The sequence below is a fragment of the Rhododendron vialii genome, chromosome 12a (genome assembly GCF_030253575.1).
Source record: "Rhododendron vialii isolate Sample 1 chromosome 12a, ASM3025357v1".
Lineage (NCBI taxonomy): Eukaryota > Viridiplantae > Streptophyta > Magnoliopsida > Ericales > Ericaceae > Rhododendron > Rhododendron vialii.
The window spans coordinates 9,766,003-9,790,666 of record NC_080568.1 but is presented as its reverse complement, the minus strand read 5'-3'; the positions used below and the strand labels follow the sequence as shown (position 1 = coordinate 9,790,666).

The 24,664-nt window shown below is 37.5% G+C and overlaps 2 protein-coding genes and 1 non-coding gene across 8 annotated transcripts; 1 reads left to right on the top strand and 2 right to left on the bottom strand.

Moving 5' to 3' along the window:
* Positions 1-310: 310 nt before the first annotated feature.
* Positions 311-5,405, top strand: LOC131310557 (probable 6-phosphogluconolactonase 2). Of its 5 annotated transcripts, none has more exons than XM_058337632.1 (4): positions 311-457; positions 2,346-2,522; positions 2,675-2,810; positions 4,755-5,405. In XM_058337632.1, the coding sequence occupies exons 1-4, from the start codon at positions 438-440 to the stop codon at positions 5,250-5,252; spliced, it is 831 nt and encodes a 276-aa protein (XP_058193615.1). In that variant the 5' UTR covers positions 311-437; the 3' UTR covers positions 5,253-5,405. The 5 variants fall into 5 exon arrangements, with proteins under 5 accessions (XP_058193615.1, XP_058193616.1, XP_058193618.1 ...); XM_058337633.1 differs by having other exon boundaries at positions 423-457; positions 2,349-2,522; XM_058337635.1 differs by lacking the exon at positions 311-457 and adding an exon at positions 1,364-1,512.
* A 3,731-nt stretch (positions 5,406-9,136) lies between these two features.
* Positions 9,137-16,954, bottom strand: LOC131310555 (fructokinase-like 2, chloroplastic). Of its 2 annotated transcripts, none has more exons than XM_058337630.1 (7): positions 16,791-16,954; positions 15,275-15,612; positions 14,508-15,145; positions 13,494-13,965; positions 11,771-12,036; positions 9,893-9,964; positions 9,137-9,529 (listed from the first exon to the last, which is right to left on the bottom strand). In XM_058337630.1, exons 1-7 carry the CDS (start codon positions 16,829-16,831, stop codon positions 9,497-9,499), a joined length of 1,860 nt encoding a protein of 619 aa, XP_058193613.1. In that variant the 5' UTR covers positions 16,832-16,954; the 3' UTR covers positions 9,137-9,496. The 2 variants fall into 2 exon arrangements, with proteins under 2 accessions (XP_058193613.1, XP_058193614.1); XM_058337631.1 differs by lacking the exon at positions 16,791-16,954 and adding an exon at positions 15,761-15,913.
* Positions 16,955-23,293: 6,339 nt separating this feature from the next.
* Positions 23,294-23,365, bottom strand: TRNAD-GUC (transfer RNA aspartic acid (anticodon GUC)). Its single transcript has one exon. It is a non-coding gene; the product is annotated as a tRNA-Asp (tRNA).
* Positions 23,366-24,664: the final 1,299 nt, after the last annotated feature.

The window sequence follows — 24,664 nt, the reverse complement described above, 5'->3', positions numbered from 1 at the left end:
GCGAGAGGGGTGCCATAAAACCCTTCCCCTCTCGTAACCTGGCTCCCGAACCCAGATATGGTTATGACGGACTGGTTCCTTAACTTTTTCAAATCAAACAGCGCGGCAAGTGCTTCGAAATACGGTTCCTTGGGTGTCGAACCTTCAAACCTGAGTGGCGACTCTGTATTTTGCGAGCGCTTGCTTCCCCGCTCGCGCTCCCTCGACCCGGGCATCTCGCGTCTCGAAATCCGAAAATTTCGAAAACGGGCACGCATGCCCACAGAAACAGAGAAATTTTTTTCCCTTTCTCTCTCCGAAAAAGGAAGAAGATAGAGATGGGTACTTCCATCTAATTTTATCCGCATTTACCGACTCCCGCCTTGTAGAGAGAGAGAGAGAGAGAGAGAGAGGAAAGAAAAGGTGAGAGTTGCAGAGTATTTTATCACGACCATTGGATGCCCGTGCAAGCCAGAAGGTAAAAATTCTTTTCGTCTTCATCTGGTGATTGATATAACACGTAAAGTGGAATTGGATTAGGGCTTGGTTTCTCAAAATGCTGAAGTATTAAAAGGGCCTTTGATGAGCTTTACTTTTCTTTAAAAAAAAAAAAAAACCCCTTTTACCACTTTTGGAAAACTTAGCCTAGATTGTGTGTATATACAATACTCTATTATGTTTGTATATGTAATTGTCAGGACTCATCACATGTGATATCAACTCTTTTGCACTGTCGGCACCGGATTTTGTTTTGGCTTTAATAGGGTTCTTGTAAAATCTAGTTTATGAATAAGTTAAGGTATTTACAAATTGGCCCGCTTATTTGAGTTAGAAAATAAAGAGTGTTGCTATATGTACCGACCACGGGGAGAGAAAACGTACCGACGGCCGCCGGCGGGCCGTCTCCGGCCACCGGACGGCCGATCCGAGCCGTTCAAAAATTCTAAAAAATAAAACCGAGGGGGTCAACGCGGGAATCAAGGGCATCCGAGGTGTTTAGGGTGCTTGATCAAAGCACCCTTTTTTCGTGTATATATGTACACATACATATATACACGAAAAAAGGGTGCTTTGATCAAGCACCCTAAACACCTCGGATGCCCTTGATTCCCGCGTTGACCCCCTCGGTTTTATTTTTTAGAATTTTTGAACGGCTCGGATCGGCCTTCCGGTGGCCGGAGACGGCCCGCCGGCGGCCGTCGGTACGTTTTCCCTCCCCCAATGGTCGGTACTCATAGATTTTTCGGAAAATAAATTGTGTAGGTTTAATGGGCTTTCTTCGCTAGCTTGCACGCATTTTGAACTAATCACTATAACTCTTCGTAGCTGTTTCACATGCTTAGCATGTGAATAATGTGTCCGAGAGTTCTAGCAAGAAAAATCGAACACGAAAGCTTAGGAGCAAGCGAACTCCTTTGTCCCGGGCCAATACCACCGGGCCAGCCCTTTGTGCAATGATGTATGTATATATAGTACATTCCATTGGTACCCAAATCACCTCGTCGTCAATTCCTCACTTCCTTCTTCTTCCTTGTAAGCCCTTCCTTATCTGTCTTGACATTTATTAATTCTGCTCTTGGACGCAGTTCAGGAATCTTAAATGCTTTTTATCAAGCTTTCTTTTCTTAGAATTTTTTAGCTTATTGCTCAAATGGGACGTGGATTAAGCCGGATTAAGAGTGTTTTATGATCTGGGTTTTGTCTATTGCTGCAGCATATTTAGCCATTTGTTTCCTTTATTTCTGCAACTGTTTCTTTCTTATACAGTTGCAGTGGTTTATTTAGGATATTATTTCTTCAATTGTGAAGCATTAGTATATTTGTCAAACAGTTCAATGATCTTCTTATGCAGTTCCTTTATTGTCCTGCCTGTTTCATTACTTTCGTTTGAGATTGATGTTCAAAGGTTTTCTGTTTTTCTCATTCAAGTGTGTTTGGAAGTTGTGCAAAAGAAATGGGAAGGATTCACCTGTTTGGTTACCAGTGGAAAGAGAGAAGAAAGAGGAAAAGTAGAGAAGGAGAAATAGTAAATTTTTCGCCAAACTTTCTTACTCATTTTCCTCGAAACATTTTCCCTTCCTTTCTATTCCTTTTCACAACTTCCAAACAGACCTTCAAAATTGATGTTATTGCAACTTTGTCGTATAGTTCTGTAATTTTTGATCCCATGGATCCATTTGCACTTCCTTTCTGATATTTTCATATCAAATTGCATGATAGAGCCATTAACAAGAACAGAAATTGCTGCTATTGTGTTTATGTTCTAGTTCTGTAAACTTATTCTGGAACCTTCTTCTTCGTCTTCCGATTTCACATGAAGCATGGCTCTTTATCTTCTTCTTCTTGTGTTTTTCTGATTTCATAAGAAGCATGGCTCTTTATGGGGCTGATAATGGTAGAGGGGAGTTGAGGATTCATGACAGTATAGATGAGCTTAGCACAGATTTGGCTGACTATATAGCGGAATTATCAGATGCGTCGGTGAAAGAGAGGGGTGTTTTTACCATTGCTTTATCAGGCGGTTCTCTCATTGGCTTGATGGGGTACATTACTAACTTTCCTAATGCATTTCTGTTTTTCCTTGACCAAACCAAACCAGTCCCAATCAATTGGAGTAGGTTACACAAATCCATTATCTTCTTTGATGTGGTTTAATGAATTTTCCCATTTGGTTTGTCTGTTTGAGTGAAAGCAGAAGACTTTGTGAAGCTCCTTATAAGAAGACTGTTGACTGGGGCAAGTGGCACATATTTTGGGCCGATGAGCGCGTTGTAGCGAAAAGTCATGCCGAGAGCAACTACAAGCTTGCCAGAGATGGCCTTCTATCAAAGGTATTTTCTAGTAACCAATATATCCTTATATGCAAAATTTCATGTTCTTGATCACTCAGTGAGCAACCCTAGGGGGACTTATCTGTTAAAAGATGGGACTTTGGATGGAACCTAATGAAAGCCATTCGTGAACAGTTTCATTTGATTCAATTTTTATGTTTTGCTTATTTTTATATATAATTCCAGTGTTTTCTTGAGAGAGTTGGAACAAAAGTGCTTTAGAACAAAGTTGCTGATGAGTTCCTCAATTTTATCTTCCTTCATTTGCTAGCAAAATATTTTGTGCCTTGTGTGATTTGGAACCTTGTTGTTGGGAATTTGGAGCTATTTATTAGCTCTATGTCCTTCCGATACCTTAAATTTCAAGTACCAGAATGTGGAAAGATTCCTACATATTTTGTGGACTTACGACGCTTGTTATTAGTTTCGTCATACTACCTCAATTTTTTTGATGATAATGCTAATTTTTCTAAAGTCAACATTGGCAATACAACCTATTTGGATGCATACTTGATTCCAGTGTCTTATAGCAGTTCGTTGGAAATTTTCTCTTAAATCACCTGGCAAGCGATTACAGCTTTGGCCTTAGGATGATATTTATTCCCTTCATTATGTCCCCTTCCTGTTGGTAAACAAGTGATTCCTCCTCCACAAACCCACCAAACATGTTTTCTTGTTTTTCATTTTATTATGGTTGAAAATAACATGTGAATACCATATATGTTATTTGCTTTGTTGCACAAAAAAATGGTGATTGTTTGTTTTTTGGCTAGAAAACATGTTTCTTGTTTTTTTAGCAGAAAACGGCAACATTGGCAATGTTACCGAATGCATCACGTTCGACTTCTGTTTCTTTAACAATTTCTGGCCACTGCTTCCCACATAGGTAACTTATCTTTGTATACTGCTTTCCCTTATGATTTTCGTCTGTTTTGATGGTTGTTGCTTGCCAGTTCTTACTTAAGAACAATTTACGATATCTAAAAAGGTCTAAAGTTTTGCATGGGAAAAGATGAGATGGAAAAGTAGTGGAATATTTCTAAAAGTTCTTGGAGGAATTGTAGTAGAGAGATCACAGACGCTAAATAAAAATCTAATCTTGAAATGAATCCTGCGCTATGGAAATCAGGGAGACCTAATCTTGTATTTGCTAATTTGTGTTTGAATTGCTTCTTTTTGATGGAAAGATAACAGTTTGCCAGAGAAGAATGACATTGGTCAAATTATTTTTGTCATTGAATTCCTTACTCTAGTCTGCATGTCTCATCGGTACGACACAATTGTTGTTGACCTTCAGATATTTTAGGTTCAACTGATAGTGTCCATCTAACCCTATGCAATGCTATTGCCCCAATGCCCTTTTACTAATCCCAGTGGAAACACCTCTAAAATCAGTGTTTGAAAAAAAGAAAAAGTCTTGCTGACATCCATGTTTCATGTACATTTCCATGCTATGAATCTGGCAATTTGTTGAAAGATATCCGAATCTATGTTTGTGGTTAGGTCATCGTGCGAAATGCTTTTGCTATGGATGAAGTTTTTCTCTGAACATGACAAATTCCATTCGAAGGCCTAAGACATTACAAGCGATTTAATCGCATACTACAGGAATAAACCGAAACCACCAATTAATCACCTAGGATTACAGGTTCTCTGTTTCTATAATTGATTAAGCGTTGGATGAAGCTTGGAATTGAGAAAATCATGACCTCCATTACGCTCTGCATGTCTGGTCTTTCAAAATTTTCATATTTATTAGTCACTTGTCAAAAGGAAAAAGAAGAAGTGAATATCCTATTTTATTGATGCCTTATGTTCCCTCCACTTGTGATTGAATTATTGATAGGAATAAAATGTCCCAGTTTTAGCCATCTCTCATTCCACAGCTTTGAACAGTGCATTCATTATCTTTGTATCAATGTGCTCATAGAGCTATGCATTCAGGTTCCCATCATTCCGAACCATATCCACTCCATCAACGACTCAGCATCAGCAGAACAAGCCGCCGAGGACTACGAATTCGTCATCAGGCAGCTCGTCAGAACCCGTGTGATCAGCGTGTCAGAGATCAATGACTGCCCGAAATTCGACCTCATAATCCTCGGAATGGGTCCTGATGGACATGTTGCTTCATTGTTCCCCAACCACTCCGCTCTCAACGAGAACGACGAGTGGGTTACTTTCATCACCGACTCCCCCAAGCCCCCGCCCGAGCGAATCACTTTCACCATGCCTGTCCTCAACTCGGCGTCCAACGTGGCCGCGGTCGTGACTGGAATCGGAAAATCAGAGGCTGTACACTTGGCGATCGATAATGTGGGGCCTAACTGCCCATTGTTGCCAGCGAGGATGGTTCGGCCTAGTAATGGGAAGTTGGTGTGGTTTTTGGACAAGTCAGCTGCCTCAGAACTTGACAATTTTTCTCAGTTTTCTCAATCCTAGTGTATGTTTGTACTTGGTTCTTTTTCCTTTTCTGGGTTTCTTATGTAGGTTTTGGTTGTTTGTCCTCGTTTTATCTATTGTGTTGGGATAGGGGGAAAGTGTGGCTATACCTTTGTCTTGTTTTGTTAGAAGAGGTTGACAAGTTTGGGCTTATCTTGGAATCCTCCTCTGTTTTTGGTTTTAGATTGGTATGACTGGTCAAATCAATCTGTAGGAAAGCAAGAATGTGGGGTTTAAAAGTCGGGTTTTTTTTCCCCCTCTTTTGTCCATATTGTAAAATTCAGTTTCTGGAAGAAAAAAAAAAAATTTAACCAGCTAGAAAATGCAGATATTATATATTATATATAAGCAGGACAATAAAATGGATATTACCGGTCCGAAAATACAGAAATAACAACTAAAAACAACAAAACTAAGAAAGAAAAGCTTCCTGAAATCATGACGCTGGACCCGGACCTGTTGAACACACTCGTGAAGAGGGGTTGGAGAGGTCGAAGTTGAGAGGTTAGTTATGAACACAAACACAGAACAGACCCTCCTGGATGACCTGTTGCACCAACTCGAACTCGTCTCATCGCAGACTGAAGGCGAAAGCCACCATAGATGCCGTCTTTGTCGACGGTACACTGGTTCCAAGTAAACAGACCTAGAACTCCAGATGATCTAACTCCTGAGTCCAAAAATGATGGGGAGAGTGGGAGGTCTCAGCTCCCTAAGGGGAGAGTCTCAACCACCTCATAACCACAAGCGTAGAAAGAAAACCGGAAGAGAGGAGAAGTCTGGAGATGGAGGATTGAGAGGAGAAGAGGAAGGAAGGTGGAGGAAAAGGGGAAAACAAAAGGAAGAGGGGAGGAGGGGAAACCTACTCCAGAGCTTCTCTCTCTAGAAGCTGCTTTCTTTCTACACAATAGTTTCAGGAAATTTGAAGTGGCAATTTTTCTTGTCTTTTGTTGCGGCATGTTGCTCAGTTTCCAGTGGTGGTGTTAATCAAAATGTTCCTTGTGTACCTACAGCAGAAGTCAAATTCAAGATAAAATAAGGACTTGTTTCACACGTGGCAGGCACCAAGTATTTTTTTTTTCAACGGAAAAAGCATATTAATTAATCAAGCCATATAACATCTACAGAATAACCCCGAATACAGATCAGGCCATACGGCAAATACAGATTTTCTTCAAAAAAACATAGATACAGAGACACAATACATGAAAAGACTAAGAAACAAAACAAGTGTCTCGCGCCTATGCACGAGCCATCGCTCACTTCTTCACACAGTCAACATGGATCGGTTAATGTGGAGCTAGTATTAAGAGGTTTGAATAACTAAACTCACATAATGACTAATGCGCATGTCTAAGAACGAGCGTAAACATGAAAGCGTTTTTCGAAAACATTTCAAACTATTGAAATTAGTGAGGGCAATGATTGACAATGAGAGTGAAGGATGGATTCTAGTTGAAGATTATCTCAGATTATAACTATACCAATCCACCTTACTGAATTTCTGTTTGACCAAAAAATAAATAATCCACCTTACTACTATTTTGATTTCTTTTATTTTTATTTTTATGAAGGTGTTACAACCATTCTGATTTAGAACATTCAAATAAATAGTTTATGTAGCAATTCAAGTAAATAAATTTTCATTAGTTTATGTAGCAATTCAAGTAAATAAAATTTCATTAGGACTATATGCCCGGTGGTCAGACATAATGTGGGTAAAGAATTATTAGGAGAAATAATTTTAGCCTCCTCTTTTATTCAATTGCAGTTTTGTGGTCCTTATTTATATATAAACTTACAATTTACCTTCATATTTTATTTTTAACACATGAGAAGAGTAATCCTATATTTCTACTTGTCTAAAAAAAACGAGCGAATTTGAATAAAAAGGGGATCGTCAAAATAGATTCCTGTTAAAAAGCGCGTGAAAAGTACATATACATTGCATGTAAAAGTGTCTTTAATGGTTTTGGAGAAACTATACATGATTGAATATAAGTTTTAATATGTTAATACAAAAAAATCTAACTCCACAAACATAAGAAATGATAATCCAACAAAAGAAAGAGATACTAATAAATTGATAGGCTAACCACTTTGGTTTTGGCCCCAATTGTGGAACCAATAATTGTATATGCTTATGTCAACATTTGCTCCTTTTCAAAGACATGCCAAGATTAAAGATTGACATTACTCCACCAACATTAAACTTGACATCACCTCACCTCACCAAAAAATAATAATGGAAGTATATAGTTGAGCTGTTTCACCTACTCAACTTATCTGGACCATGGATAACATTTATAGGCTTGGGTTTCCCCATCTCCATGGGGAAAGTTTTTTTTTATTTTTTATAATTCATGTTTGGACCAACTTACGCATCTCGATCATGATGGATCAATTCCACCGTATACTTGTGAGGGTCCCAATTAAAACTAGAACAAAGCTCTATTTGGATTAGCTCTAAAAGAGTTGATAGCATGTGGAAGATTTCGAACCTGAGATCTTAGGAGGGAACAAATCCCTAAGACCTTGTTCTTATTAGGATTCAAGATTTTCGATTTTCTCTCAGCGCACGGTCTTGAATAAATTTTCTCTCAATTACGTATTACTCTCATTTATCTCTCTATCTCTCTCTACTCATTAAGTCTCACGTCTTGATCACTAGGCCAACCGTGGCTTATCTCTCTGAGGAAAGTTATTGTTAACAAGTGCATTAAGTTGGATAAACACACGGATCTAATTGTTTAATTTGTACTCCTAGTATTATAACAACTGTCTCCTCTCAATTGAGTAGTTAGAGCCGTTTGGACAAAATTATTTCAACTGTCTTTTTAATCTTTTCTAGGCTCTGTTTGTTTTTATTTCCAGTTTTTTTTTCGATATTTTTTGAAATAGGCACCATAAACATATTTGTGTTACTATTTTGTTTACAAAATACATAATCAATTCCATTGGTTTACTTCTATTTTAGAAACACAAAAATTGCGTTTTCATTTGTTTTGAAAGCACTTTCAGTAGCCCAAAAAATAAATAAACAAAAACTATTATGGTCACCAAACATATTTTTTGTTTTTCATAAATGAAAAACAAAAAACTGGCAACTTACCAAACAAAGTCCTATATTAGATATTCGTCCTGTCGAGGGGTGAAAAATTAAAAATTACCACCAAATATAAATGGTTCTATTTAGAGACTACAAAAAAGTAAACAAATCGAGCCTTTTTGTACTTTTTTCAGCTTCGGTAGATACTTTTGTACTCTTTTTATTCCTCTTGTTTGGATCAAATAATCGATCTAAAAAATTTGACGAGATGTTGAAAAAATTCAGTAAACAGCAAGAACACTATAACTGTCTTAAAGAATAATTTTACCCAATCCACCTTTTGTTCTACCGGCCGGAGGGGAAAAAATGCCGATGGTGTGCCCAACCAATAGGATGCAGAAATAATAAAAAAAAATTAAAATTAAATAGTGGCTATTTTTTTCAATATCTATCGGTACAAAAAATCCAAAGAAAGCCTTCTGTAAATTCCACCGTATACTAGTAAGGCAGCCTGCGGGCAAGGGGCCGCGGCTATAGCAATCGGCTCAATGCATGAAGTTTGTATCGTAAATGAAAACGAGGGCGTAAGGGATGGAAAAGGAATTGTTATGGTAAAAACTAAATAGTACTACGACGAGATAAGTTCGCAAGGCAACCAAAATATAAGCATCCATGTTGTGGATACCGTATCGCATGAGATGATTCTATTCGTAAACTCTTTTTAAGTTGTCTTTGCATACACAGTTTGCAAGCACAGGCAACATGAGCAACCTGTGATGGTGGTGTGTACTCCAGCATTTGGATAGGCAGCAATGGACATGAGAGAGCAGTGCCATGACAAGTTAAAGATTTGTTTTCTGATGTAATTTGAGTGATTGGGAAGGTCGGTAAGTCAAGTGAAGCATTGTGTCGACTGTCTGTCGGATACAATTTGTAATTCGACAGGTGAATTCGTTCCCAGGCCTTGTACACACCGCCTGTCACGCTTAAAGAAAGAAGTGGGAAAAGGGAACCCCGGAGGACCGAATACAATTAATCACCGTTCATCGTTTAGTAACAAACCATGCACCTAAGCTTATTACCCTAGGAATCAAACACAGGTTCTTCCTAGCGTAAGCTTCTCGTCTCTTCGTGTTTCTTTCGTACTTCTTTGCTCCTCCTCCTAGCGTAAGCTTCTCGCCTCTTGGAGTTTCTTTCATTTTCCTCTACTTCTTTGCAATTTTGAGGCCTGCAATGTATTTATAAGTAGAATTAGATCAAAAGAACTAACATTTTCTCAGTCCGTAAAATCAAGCAGCTGCAATGTGAATGAAGCTAGATTTGTGCTGAAGTTCTTTGTTTTTCTGTAGATAGACATCAGTCTGGCCAATCTATTATCCCTTTTGCATTTTGGCAATTTGCTCAAATTGTTGTGCTTGTTGGCAGCAAGTCTTTGCTAGTTCGTAGGTAACACAACTTAATATATCGCCAATAATTCGACACATCTAATAAAAGATTGTAAACAATATTCTAAATGAGGCATCTCAAAATCTATCTCCTATATATTGTACATAAGTAAACATACACTCGCTTGCATTAGGGAATTACTCACCTCTTTCAAGTCGCGCGTGTCACCTTCTCTAAGATGTTTAAGTTCGGCAGCTATTTCCGCATCGGTCCAAGACTGAAAACATCATTCATTGAAGAATCTAATTAGGTGGAATGAAGAACAACCAAAATAACTGGAGAGCAACTCCACTGTCAACTCAAATACATAAAATGTAATCCGCATAAATGAACCCTAAAAAGGACTAACCAAACAAATCGTGCTTGAAAACAGCAGAGAAGAACATCAAAAGGAGCATGATTCAGAGAAACGAGGAGCTCACTCACAAGGACTCCCAAACAGACCCATCGTAAATGCCTCTCTCGATTTGGGGAAAATCTGGGTAATTATTCCGTGACGAACAATCTGGGTAAATCTTGACTATGAATGGATTTTTTTTTTTTTAAATAGAGAAAAAAGTTTAAGGAGAAAAATAGAACGTAGACTTTGTCGAGTTTTGACGCCATCATCAAGTCCTAATTTTCCGTTGCTGCAACAAATGCACCCGTTAATTACCCATGTTAAAAACCCGACAAAACACTCATATATAAAGACCTGACCGGTAGCTAACTGTGTCAAAAACCATCTTTCACGAATAACAGTGAAACACACTTGATCTAAACAGAGAATTCTTCTACTATATTACTCAATTTATCATACAAACACTTGTGCAGAGTGCTCTAACTCGATTTCATCAAGAATAGTTGCAAACCGAGAGACCCAGCCATTATTCAATGCTCTATCCACAGACTTTTACCCAAAAAGACCCCTAAAACTTCAAGTACGCAAAGCAATCAATATGGAAGTACCTTGAAACCAATTCAAATTGGAGTTGGTTGGGACCCACCCAAAGCTCCTTCTATCTGATTTGGAAGTGATGGTGGAGAGAAAAGTTTTGGTTTCTTGTGACTGAGGGGGAGATGTGTAACACGTGGAGAGGAGTCGGGGTTAGCGTTTTCCAACAGGAGAGGGCAAAGAGAGAGGGAAGGGCTAAAACTGTGGAAGGTTAGAAAGGAGGATCCGATTTTGGTGGTGAGACCGCTTCAACCATAGCAATTGATGAATAACAAAGGATAGGAAGGTAATTCTACAATGGACGAAAATCTAAACAGTAACCTGGACGAAAGTTGCGAACAGTTAACCTCACAACTGCCTCTTTATGTATAGTCTTACCTGTCCATATCTAGCAAACACCCAAGTTTTCTGCATTGCTGGGGATGAAAAGATTCTGGTATGTGAAAATGTGCACTACAGAACAAGGAACTATTTCTTAATTCTAACTACATAAGTCGAGAATGATTGCAGTTCAGAGGCGTAACGCCCTATATAGACCACTGGCCAGTAACTTGTTGGAGCCTAACTTTACAGTAAAAAATACTTAAGCCTAAGTTAATAGTAGTAACTTACGTGGTTTCTCATATACCCAAGTTCACCCATGTAGACTTCTGATAAGGGACGGGTGCTACAAGCACCCCACCACAACTTTATTTGAGTCTTTTCCCGAGCGGCCAGAGTCACTACAGCTTAACCTGGTCTTTTCCCTTGTCTTTACATCAGACTTGCAGTCGCGGCAAGGCTACTTTCTCAAGCCCACACAGTCGTCTACACAGATTGATCTGATACTACCTATAGTAGTCCAATCCCCGAAGGTTCTGCTCAAATGAGCATAGGACCAATCCATTGGGGAGCATCCACCGGGTCCATACCACATCACTCGGATAAAGGCGGGGAGATTGTGACACTCGTTCGAGGTTGAAAGTCTACATAGGGCGTTACATGTTGCAAAAGTGGTGTTTTTCAAGTTACACAAATAACACGACACAAAGCCAGTTTACTTTACAAAGGCATAAAACACATTAAATTTGCCAAGTTTGATCAACTCACAGGTTCGAGTTTGCGAAGAATCATCTCTTCCGTCGAGTCTAACCAATTTGGATCAGGCACGAGTGTGCGGTATTCCTCCTCAGTAATCGACCGTATACCATAAGCATTGGGCTTGACTTCCATACCTTCTTTGGGAGGGTATCCAACATTCCGAGTCAGCAGCCATTGTTCCACCACTCCACAGTTAACAGCATACTTGATAGTCTCTCCCAAGTATTCTTTGTCGGTGATGAGATGTGGCTGATTGGTCAACATTCTCATTAGACCTGCACAGATGCGGCAATGCAAAATTAGCACACGGAATCAATTCCAGAGTTGAGAGAAAATATTTGTGCAAACTGGAATATTAATAAGAAGGATGAGTTCATATGAACATATCTAAGTCCATGAATGTATGTGACGATCAAAAAAGTCCATGAATGTACACATTTTCCTTAGTTGAGTGAATGCTGCTAGAGTAATTACGATAACAACCAAAATTTCATTAGCTTAGACATGTATCTTTGACTGTACTCTTCATAACACCGATACGTTGTCACCGATCAAAATTCAATGCACAAGGTAAAAGGATTCACTATATTACTCGCAAACTCCTAAAATACAAAAACCATTACTAAATACTTGAACAAACATCCTCCACAATGATAAACTTTGCTCATAGCGGAGTATTAAATGTTTCACTCTCCAAGACTATAATGGAAGCTTGAATCGGAAAAGATTTCATGGAAGTAGGGTCAGGTGGAAATGTATTTATCCAGCAGGGGAGAATCTTGTTCAACCAACCTATTTTTTTGCCCAGTTAGAAAATCCAATACAAGGGGCAACCATTAAGAGCAAAATAAAATCACTACAGGGTGGCAATCTCGATTAATTGGGCATTAATACATTTTGGATTGAATTGGAAGAATTAGATAAATTCCCATGAATAATCTTTTTCAAGTGTATCTTTCTGCATGTCTGTTGTTGCATAAGATCCTTTCGAGCGTAACCCTTACTGTTTTTCCTCTAAGGTGCTAGTAAATACTATAGCTAGGAAGCACTTTTTTCCACAAGTAGGCCTGATTTTTCCTCATATCTTCCTTGGAAACCCACAAAACAATGTGAGTAGCATATCACTTTTATTAGGCACCTCTTATTAATAAAGTTTTAACGAGGCTTGAGAAGTAGTTTATTTATTGATAAGTAGGTAATAGGATATTCTACTACCGCACATAATTTTTTGAACTGCCACTACTGCACTGCACATATTCAGTCAACCAGAAGTGAGAAAAGGTAGAAAAGAACATCTGGTCTTTCCGAAAGTCGAAATACATGAATGGACATGCAGGTAAACAGATCATACAGAACTTAAACGTAAAAGTATTAAATCGACTCAAATTCTACAGCCATTGGTTGCACCGATTAAGACAGTATGCTAATGGAAATCCTCTTGATGATCGACTATGTGTAACTTGGAAAAGCTACATAAAGGCAAATCACCTGTGCCGGATTAGGTGAAATCAATGATGAGCTGCGAATAGAACGATATAAACCATTTGGGGCAGTTGATTCCAAATAAGTTTTTACCCCCAACGCAAACTAATAGGTGTATATATGCATTGGCTTCCCCGCAGTTTTAGAGCTTAAGGGACTCCGTAATAGGGGTGATCAATGACCTCACAAGAAGTCCGCTCTCCAGTGATTAAAGGAACAAAGCAAACGTAAATAAGATTCTAAAAATTACCGGCAACAATGCCATCTCCAGCAGCCGCCATATTGTGAGTGAAAGGGGAAATAGGTGGTTCCTCCCATCCGACAATTGCTCCATTGTGCTCCTTGGTGTAGTAGTGTATCTTAGAAGTCCCATTTGTCACAAACAAAACCTTCAGATTTTCATGCCACAGTTGATCAAATACTTCTGGGCTATAATGCACAAACTTAGACTTGTCATTATTTCTAGTGTCAAAATCCTCAGAGGGCTTGATTCCACATAGAAACTCTAGCTCTTGCTTCGTAACCTCAATGACATCTGCAAGATTCCATGCTTGCTGTATGAACATTTTGGTTTCTTCACAAGACCGCCACAAGGGCAATGGAAGGTTAAGATCGTAAAATATGACCCCTCCTAATTTCTTTGCAATACTGATGGCTTGCACCGTGGTTGATCTCATGTTCCGGTCAAGCAGGGAGAATGTGTTGAAGTAAAACATCCCTGCCTGCATTAGACATTGATCAAATTCAGAAATCGATAGTACTAGTCGAATATTAAATAGCTGACACAGACATCTTGAGAAAGTCACCAGTCACCACCACTAATGCCAAAAATTAAAATTACAAAGTCCAGTATCCATAGCATAGTTCCTCTCAAATCATTAACATCAATGTTCAACAATGAGAGAAAGTGAACATTAATGTTCTCATAGTTGAATCTTTCTTGAGGCTTATAATCATATGCAGGAAGAAGCTAAGAATCTACATTTTAACCAATCAACAATTGCATGGAAAATACAGGAGGTGCTGTCAAACTAACCAAGAATCTACATTGTGACCGATGAACAAATACGTGGAAAACACAGGAGGTGCTGTCATACTAGTATAGCCGAATCAAAATGTCTCGTGTTGTTGACAGTGGCTAACATCGACAATGGCAATAGAGATTAAACCAACAAAGAGTAAACTATCACAGTTCAAAAACCAACTTTGGAAAAGAACCCAAAGAAACAAGAATCTCTACCCATAATAATGGAGAATATCTTACCTCCCTCAACACATCAATATTGATCTCAGACCTTGATAAAGAATCCTCTGCACAAGGTTTGATGCAAGTTGTTTTTAAGCCACCCCTCTTGCCAATTTTCATCCGTGATGCTGCTGTAACTCTTTTGCCGTCAATGCAAATGGATCGGGTTTGAACGTTGTGAACGTTCAAGTAATTTATGAAGGCCTGACCATAGTCATCATCCCCAATTTTTCCCATGAAGGCAACTTTACTCCCCAACCGCGCAAGAGCCACAGCAACATCACTTGCACATCCCCCAGGCGCCCGTACAAAATTTTCAGGGATCCATAAAGCATCTTTTAACCTTTCCTGAATTTCATAGTCTACAAGTCTATTGGCTTTCCTTCCTGAGGGCAGAAAGAGATGTTGAGTAGCACCGAAGCAACAGACTAGAGGAGAACATCCACCCTTAATATCATGTTCCCCATCTTTCTGAAGTACTAAGTCTTCAATCTGTTCATCCTCTATATTTACAACCCATGAATCCCTCTCCCTATCACCAAGTTCTATATCACTACTTTCGTCTTCCATATCATCAATTTGTTTCTTGGTCCTCCTTGCCCTTGTTGCCATTTCTACAACTTCTTTCTTCACATTCCCGCTTGAAGTAGATTCAGCTGTGAGTCAAGAAGTAGCAGATTTTGCAATATTTAAGCAAAGAATTTACAAGGTGCCTAACACAAGGAATGAGCATTGAACACACTTTATGCATGACAAGGCAAAATCCCAACTTCATAGAATTGTACCTTTACTTCGAGTTTTTCTTCTCGTTTTCTTGAAATCTTCTCCTGAAGCTGCAGGATTATTGACTTCCTCATCTATGACACCATTATCCACTGCGGACACAACTTCATCCTCTGGACTATCAGCTATTACCTTCTTCCTAGTTCTAGCAGGTGCGCGTTTAGATGTTCTAGATGTCTTCTTTTCCATGACAATTCCTTCTTCGTTTGATCCCTCATTCGCTAAAGAGTCTGCAACTTTTTTCTTAGAAACTGCCACAACACAGCATCTATTCCACCGTATGGGATCCTGATGTTTCTCTACATTTGTCGATGGGGAAAATAACCAATTTGAGTGCCACCTGCTAATTGGAACAAGAAAAGGGGGTCTTTAACAGCTGGGTTTTTACTTCTTACCCTAAGGCTGTGTTTGGATCAAGGATTTGTGGAGGTTTTTATGGCGGCAAGGCAAATATGAATTGATAATGCTAAATTCATTCTTTCACTAACCTATGGTTCAAGTCTCCAACTCAAAACTACATCTCAATGAGTAAAATAGATTGTCTAGGCCCATTTAACAGTTTTAGAGCTCTGAAACTCCCCTGCACTTGTGACCACCAACTCACGCGTGGAGAGATAAACAAAGAATTTAGATCCTATGGACTGCGACGAAACAAAGTGCACTTAGGGTACAAACAAAAGGCAGAATAAATATAAAGAGTCTTGTCGAAAAACCTCATAAAGCCTATCTTTGATACTGTGTGAAAACATCCAACCCAATACTAATCCACATGAGTAGAGAGGCCTCTCATACTGTTTTGGAGGTAACAATTACTAGGAAATCTTGACTTTTGTCAAAAAAAATTAAACATTCTTCGCAATTAGGAAGAACTCATTGATACCTAGTACCTTGCAAAAAAAAGTTCAAATATTTTTTTTTTTGGAAAAAGCATTCTTTTGAATTCTTGTTTTGGGTACCAGACAATCTTCTTAGGACGTGAGTAGTAAATCATGTGGGAAAAGCTCAAACATTGTTTTCTTTTTCCTTTACAAGTTCCTCTTCGAACCCCTCATCCAACTGCCGCCCATTGGATTGTGAGAAAGGGTCTAATAAGTAAGGGGAGCCATTCAAAGAGAATCTCATTCTTCTTATCAATTCCCTCAATCCCAAAGTTGCTCTAAAGTTCATTGAATCACCAGCTAAGCAAACCCAGTAAAGTTTCAACATTTATGATGCCTAATTCCACATTCTGACTAGCTCAGGCTGTTTCCCTACCCTTAATTCTCAAACAATTTAGGTGTCTTATACACACACACACACATGGTAATACATTTGGAGAGAGAGAGAGAGAGAGAGAGAGAGAGAGAGAGAGAGAGAGAGAATTATGTGTGGGTTGATAAAGCTCAGAGTGAGAAGATATGGAAATTGGAGCTCATATCTCTGCTATTGATAAAGCGGTGCATATACTGAGTGTGTTGTGCATAGGACTATATGTGCCACATATATAGCACTAAAGATAAGTGGGGGAAGAGAAGGGACCTGGGCAGTGAGAGGAACTGCGAGAAGGACAGAGATGCCATGGGAGAGAGCTCCAAGATTGGGTTTTTGTCTAAACCCAGCAAGGGTTTTAGCAGAGCAACTCCAGTGAGAGGGGTGAGGAGAGAGAAAAACCCATTTGGGGAAGCAAAATTGATTACAAAATTTTACGCAGGGACTGATCTTTTACACAAATTACAAATAAATATTGGGCGCCGCTATTCGCAATCCTTTATTTTCTCCCGTAGCCTGTTAAAAATTTTCAATTATACTCGACAGTTAGTTACTGAAATTTAGATATATTTTCAGCATCCAATTACCGAAATATAATATTTTTTCAATAGCTATTTACCAAAAATCTATGTTCGGCAGTTGTTTACCGAAAGTTGAATATATTTTCGACATTTAGTTACTGAAATATAATCTTGTTTTCAACAGCTATTTACCGAAATATTATTTATGATTTTCAATAACCATTTACCGAAATGTAGTGGGCTATGGGAGAAAATAAAGGGCTGTGAATAGCAGCGCCTTAAATATTTGATCTTTCTTAAATTTTATATAAACATATGAACTTTCTAAAAACTCATTAATTCAACATCTGCCGTCACCCCTCCGTCTAAAACCAAATGGCAAAAAAAGTCAAGTACTTCAATTTTTTATTTGTTTGAACCAGTATTTTTCTGATCATTTTATCCTAAAAAATCATAATTAAATTTTAACTCTAAAGTTCTCGTTAGTCAGCCCTAAGAAAGTCATAGAATCAAATATCTCTTAGAGCTAACTAATGAGAGCCTTAGAGTCAAAAATTATTTATAATCATTTAGAATAAAATGATCAGAGAAATAAAATCTTCATATCGGTTCAAACGAATTAAAAATTGGAGTAATTAATTTTTCAACCATGTATAGACCGTTTATATATTACAAAATTAGGTGCTCTAATTTTCAATCCGTTTAAACCGGTGCGAAGATCTTTTTTCTCTGATCATTTTATTCTAAAGGCTCATAATTAATTTTTGACTCTAAAGCTTTCGTTAGTCAGCTTTAAGAAAGTCGTATAATCAAATATTTCTTAGGGCTAACTAACGAGAGCCTTAGAGCCAAAAATTAATTATAACCCTTTAGAATAAAATGATCAGAGAAATAAGATTTTTACATCAGTTCCAACGAATTAAAAATTGGAGCAATTAATTTTTCAATCATGTATAGACCATTTATATATATTAAAAAATATAGTTAAAAAATTAAGTGTTCGAATTTTCAATCCGTTTAAACCGATGCAAAGATCTTATTTCTCTGACCATTTTATTCTAAAGGGTCATAATTAATTTTTGACTCTAAGACTATCGTTTGTAAGCCTTAAGAGATATTTGATTTTAAGACTTTCTTAGGGCTAGCTAACGAGAGGTTTAGAGTCAAAAATTAATTATGATTCTTTAGGATAAAATGATTAGAAAAATAAGATTTTCGCACTGGTTCAAACAAATAAAAATTTTTAGCATTTAACTTCTTTTTCGTTTGGTTTTAGATGGAGAGGGGATGGCAGGTGTTTGAATTGATGAGTTTTTAAAAAGCTCAAGTGTGTTATATGAAATGTAAGAAAGATAAATGTTTAATTATGTGTAATTTGTGGAAAAAATTAGGTGCTTACGTGAAATTTTTCCTTGGGTGCGGTTATTCGCAACCCTTTATTTTCTCTATTAGCCCACTTCATTCATTTACTCCATATAATCCATTAATTTTCTTTTACTTATCTCATATAACCCATTAATTTTTCCAAATCTTCCTATTATACCCCTCTCCTCTCAAAACACCAAATCTCCATAGCCACCACCACCAAAGCTACGAACACCACCCTACCACCACCACTCCCTCCCCTCCTCTCTTCAAGGTTACTCTCTCTCTCTCTCTCTCTCTCTCTCTCACAAAACGGAACCCACTTGAGAGCTGATCAAGCATTGTGTTTTTTTCGACACAGAATTTTCAATTTTTTGAACCAGATTTTCAGCGTTTCAGATCCGAAAAAATATAATGTTTTCGACATTTGAATACCGCAATATTTAAATAATTTCGACAGTTAGTTACTGAAATGTTTATATATTTTCGGCAGTCAATTACCGAAATGTGTGTATATATATATATATATATATATATATATATGACTTTTCTAATCTTCAGTAATATAATATTGTCAAATAAATTTTTGGTAACCTAATACTAAAGTATATACTAGAATTCGGGAGTTAATTATCAAATTATATATGTATTTTCAACAGTTAGTTACCGAAATATATATATTTTCGACAGTTAATTACCGAAGTATATACCAAAAGGGCAAGTAGGACATTTTGCAGTAAGGGCTCATATTGTAATTATTTGAAAATTTTTAATGGGCTGATGGAGAAAATAATGGGTTGCGAATAGTCACCCCCTTTTCCCTTTGGCGCCGCTATTCGCAGCCCTCTATTTTCTCCCATAGCCCGTTAAAAATTTTCAATTATACTCGACAGTTAGTTACCGAAATTTAGATATATTTTTAGCATCCAATTACCGAAATATAATATTTTTTTCAACAGTTATTTACCGAAAATACATGTTCGGCAGTTGTTTATCGAAAGTTGAACATATTTTCGACATGTAGTTACCGAAATATAATCTTGTTTTCAACAGCAATTTACCGAAATGTTATTTATGATTTTCAACAACCATTTACCGAAATGTAGTGGGCTATGGAAGAAAATAAAGGGTTGCAAATAGCGGCGTCCTTTCCCTTCGCAATTTTCAAAGTTTTCCCTTGTGGGAAAAATCCTCTTCACCCCTTGTGGTTTGCTATATTTTCGGCTTACTCCCAATACTTGGAAATAAACACATAATAGAAGTGTTTCTTTTTTATACTTGTAAAGTTAATAACTACCCATGTTTTAGAAAGAAAAAATTAACTGCCAATTGTTTCATGTGGATTACATTTGGAAAATATTTTTTTTTCTATTTTAAATATAATGGGAAGTAGCTGATGTACTTATTAATAAAAAAGAAAAGAAAAAAAAGGAGTAGTTAGATGCATTACTGCACATTCAATGCACAATTGTGAGTTTGAGCTCTCCTCTATTCTTCTACCTAGAGGCGGACCAAGGGGTGCAAGCCGGGCCTAGGCTCCCGCAACACCTCCCAATTATTTTATTATCTTTTAGATTTTGTTTGTAAGATTATAAAGATAGATTCCCTCAAAATTGTTAATTATAATATTTTATTACTGATTATGGTTTAAACCGATCGATGTTCTTTTATATGTTTAATTATGTTTTAACCCAAAAAGTAATAACATATTTACCTCAAAAAAATTAAAAAATATTACAGATGCACACCCGTCGTATCCCCTAAAAAATTTAAATTAAATTATTGGACACGCCATGTGGCATGTCAAACACGTTTCTAGCCGTGTCCCCCTTGTGTCCTCGCGTCCTGATACTTGTCCAGTGGTGTAGGACCACATGCACGCCATTTTTAGTTTCGGTCACTCATGTTCGATCACCTTAGAAATGTATCGGTACTGTTGATGCTTCGGTATCAGCCAACATCGAAAAATATCAGTTTCAGGAGGCGGTACGACGAAATTCCAATACGTATCAACTACGTATTGCGTTAGTAAATTGTTGCTAAATCTTTTATCTTTTGATTCTTATCAGCAGAGCTCTTGTGTCTGAAAGGTGTGTTTCGAGGGTGCAAACCGCAGCGGCTCATGTGGATGTCATTAGAGTAAAATCTCCTAAAAAATCTCGTTTCAACGATCTGTTCCCAAACTCATATCAAATAGAGTTTTACTCGAAATTTTGAAGGTCATTTTCTTGTCTTAAATCTACGACTATGCCATTAGAGTAGTACTCCTTTTACTCAAATTTGAGTGAGGGCCGAAGATGGTCTTAGTTTCTGGGGTGTGGAGTAAATTGGAAAATCAGTGATGAATTTGCCCCGAATTAGCAATGTGCTGTGTACTGCACCTTAACATAGTATAGGAAACTATGCTTATTTGTCGTCGTAAATAGTACTAGCGGTGTTAAAAACTGCCGGACCCCGATCGGTTTTTTATGGTTCTTGGTCTTCAGTTGGTTTTTACCCAATTTTGGTTCTCGAACAAGAAAAAAGTTAATTTTCGGTTCAGTTTCTAGTGGCTGGAATTTAAGTGAATCGAACAGAACTTAATCGAAATTAAATGGACCGACTAGGACCGAACTTAACACAACCCAACCGACTATATAAATCAAGGGGTTTTGGCCATTCGGACCACTGTCAAGGTTTATAATTGGCCCAACTAAGGCCCATTTTGGGCAACTGAAATCTCCAAAATTCTTGACTGTACTGATTCCACCCCAAATCAAAGCAAACCGAACTTAACTCCGATTAGGATCGGTCCTGGAAATGTTCACCCCTAAGTACTACTACATACCAGTGGAGTAAATTGCATCTTTTTACTAGACTAAAAGCCCAGCAAAAGTTTATTCAATCTGCTCCTTTTGTGTTTTTTGAAAATACTTTCTTGATGAAAAATACATTTTCGTGAATATCTTTTAAAAATATCAAAGTGAACTCTTTTGATTGTTGCAAAAACTTTTGAGAAGATAGCCATAAAAGAAAAAAAAATTCCCAGAAAAATGATTTAAGTTTTTAAAAAAGTGACCAACAGAAGGGAGTGAAGGGGAGCTTTAAATAAACGAGGCTCTTAAACGAGGGATTTTTCGGTGCCGAGCGGATATATCCTGTGTGGTACTTGTTCGGCGCATCCGAACTATCCGATACACTTTTGGACGGCTCGGATTAAAACTCTCTCTCTCCTCTCACCCCAACACTTTCTCTCTCCTTTTCTCTCTCCAAATCTGAGCTGTTCAAAAATGAAATGGACGATTCGGATGCGTGAGCGGGCACCACGTGATACCCGCTCGGCACTGAAATTTTTTTCCTCTTAAACATAAAAGTATACAAAGTGATGGTGTAGAATCAGGATGTATCCTTGGGTAATAGAACCCGGAGAGGTGTTGTGCGGTATCGTGTTGTACATATCCGGATTGTTGTTTTCGGTAATCAATGATTGAGATATGTTTTTTAACTTTGACCGGTAATAAATATCTTTTACCAGTAAAAGTTTGTTTTAATTTGGACCGTTAATTGCCAAAATCAACAGTCCGAATGCGCTCGACACAGTGATGTACACCCCTTCACAACACCATCCTCCGTTCATAATAGAACCCAGGTTCGATCGGTCAGGGTGCTGTTCGTAATAGAAAGATTTTGCTAAATAATTAAATGTTGTTCTGCCCTTCTGCTAGTAGCATGACAACTCTATACAGCATCATGGAGATTGAAAATTATTTTTGGTTAATTTTCTTCAGAATCAATTGTCCAGAAATTCTATTTCAGGGTTTTCTTCATCTAGAGTTAATGAAAAAAATATGAAAATGGTGTGTCGCGAGTTTAAAATTTATTAATGCTAAATTGAACATGGATGGAAAAGTTGAGCTCTATATGTAAAGATTATTCAGCAAAAGTAATTTTGTTAAAAAATCGACCCAACTTATATATATATTAAAACAAAACAACCAAAAAGACCTCCCCAAAGTCTCCCTATTTTGTGGCATGACCTAACACTCAATTTATATAATTAGTTTCGTCTATGGATCGGATTCTTTTTCACAATGATATTTGTTCCAATAGTGCTTCCACCCGACTTGAATTTTTTGCGGGGCAACTCATGGTGGCTTGTCAAATCTGTATCTTTTGAAAGTTCATTGGTGCATTTATACTTGGGAAAGTCTTCAATACACACCCCTTTAAGGTGTGTACCATATGCACCTATTGTGTGGTTCATATTATGCCACCTCATAAAAAATTACTTGTAGGACCGGTCATTCATAACATTTTATTTCGTATCATAACTTTTATACTAAAAATTCGTAACTTTTCAACGATATGATTCGTAACTTTTTAGCAATAGATTCGTAACATTTTGGGATTCATAACATTTTGGTGTATTTTAATAAGGGTGCATATGATACACACCCAAATAAGGAGTGTGTATTGTAGCACTTCCCTTTATACTTAGGTGGAATCCATTTGATCGTCTAGATTTTTTATTGTCTTTTATCTTTGAGTAACATTTTCTCTCTTTTGAAACTGCTGATTCTAAGTATGAATCTACTGTAAATTGTGAGTGCCGCTGTTAGCGTCAGGCTCAATGTCTGGATCAAACGGAGCCTTAGATGATTTGTTTGCTTTGTTCAAAATATTTCTAATGAACTCCATTATATAAGTGACGTTGAATAATATAATCAATATAATCTTCTCAATTTATTGGGGATTTGCTTCGCCTCGTTTTGCTACACGGTGGGTGTATGATAGTTTGTCGAGTACGAGAAGAATTAGGTTAGATTTCTTTGGTTGGTGATTACGAAAGGGTCACAACGCGGTGACGATATCTGTTCGTGAAAGACGAAAAGTAGGAAAAAATAATTGCGCCGTTGCCGGGGATCGAACCCGGGTCACCCGCGTGACAGGCGGGAATACTTACCACTATACTACAACGACTCTTTTTGCTTACGGTTTACGATGTTTTAATTATAACCTGTAAATCATATATACAGCACCCAGAGGTATTTATTTATTTATTTATTTATTCCAAAACTTTTTCGGTAAGAGCAATGAATCGTGGCACTTTTGTTTCTTTTTACCTCATTTCATCAACAGAGGTGTATAATTAAGGAAATAAAGAGTTTATGAAATAAATTCTTATTTTTTTATTTGAATTATTTTTGAGTTTGAAAATATAAAATAAGTACTTATTTTTTATAAAGGTATTCTGGAACGGGGTCTAAATTGTTTCCACCACAGGTGAAAAAGGTGGGTTTTCCACCACTGACATTTGTGGGTCTCATCATACATTTGTTGTAGTGACCTGAACTGTTCATCTTGTCAAGCCCACAATGGAGCATATCCACACACAAAAATGCGATTGATCGGATATCGATCAATATTTTAAAAATTGAATTTTGGTTTATTAGATGGACGGCTACGGACATTTGAACTTTAAAATGATTGAACATTCATTCTATAAAACAAAATTCAATTTTTGATCTACATATTGATGTCCAATCAAGTTGATTTTTTCTAAGTAAAAATTATTTTGTGAGCTCTACAAGATGGACGATTCATATTATAACAATAAATGTACATGGGGCCCATAGCAGTGATGGCCGGAAACATCATGGTTTCCACCTATGGCGGATAGAATTTAATCCCAATTATAAAAATTAAGATTCAAGAGCGGACTAAAATTAACTAATCCATATCACGAAATGTCGATATATACTAGCCTACAAATTGTTTGATATCCATTGACACACAGCTGCATAACATATGTGGATACCTATTGTAAGAGAGGTTCGATGTTTAATTGGGTCAAATATTCTCTAACCCGAATGTATGAGTGCTAGAGAGATGAATAATTAACGGTCAAGATGAGGAGTGGGAGTATCTCTTCGGGGTGAAGGAAAAGGTGAAAGTGTACAAATTGGATTATGATTGTCCCTCTATGTGAGGTCGGTTTTGAAATAACCCCAAGGGGAAGACAATAGAAATGTTGAAGAGAAAATATTCTCCTCTCGGAATCAACACTCACCAACTTCCTCTTTTTTTTGCAAGGTGTCTAATCAACCAACATCTCTTTTAAATTTGAAGAGAATGTTTTTTATTAATAGACGTCTGGGCCCATTACTCGGGCGCTAGTTGGCTCTATGAAATATCAACACGTGTCCGCTTCTGTATACATTGACCGCGGTGTGGCAGGGCTCCTCTCGCAGGTCGCGCGAGTCTCGAGCTTTCCAAAGT

Bases quoted from the DNA above. Each gene is read 5' to 3' on its own strand.
- LOC131310555 (XM_058337630.1), bottom strand. From the start codon at position 16,831: ATGGCATCTCTGTCCTTCTCGCAGTTCCTCTCACTGCCCAG. The intron at 15,146-15,274 runs GTACAATTCTAT...CTTGACTCACAG, and splicing joins AAGAAAAACTCGAAGTAAAG to CTGAATCTACTTCAAGCGGG. The intron at 9,530-9,892 runs GTGAGTAATTCC...AATACATTGCAG, and splicing joins ACACGCGCGACTTGAAAGAG to GCCTCAAAATTGCAAAGAAG.
- LOC131310557 (XM_058337632.1), top strand. From the start codon at position 438: ATGCCCGTGCAAGCCAGAAG. The intron at 2,523-2,674 runs GTACATTACTAA...GAGTGAAAGCAG, and splicing joins TCTCTCATTGGCTTGATGGG to AAGACTTTGTGAAGCTCCTT. The intron at 2,811-4,754 runs GTATTTTCTAGT...CTATGCATTCAG, and splicing joins GAGATGGCCTTCTATCAAAG to GTTCCCATCATTCCGAACCA.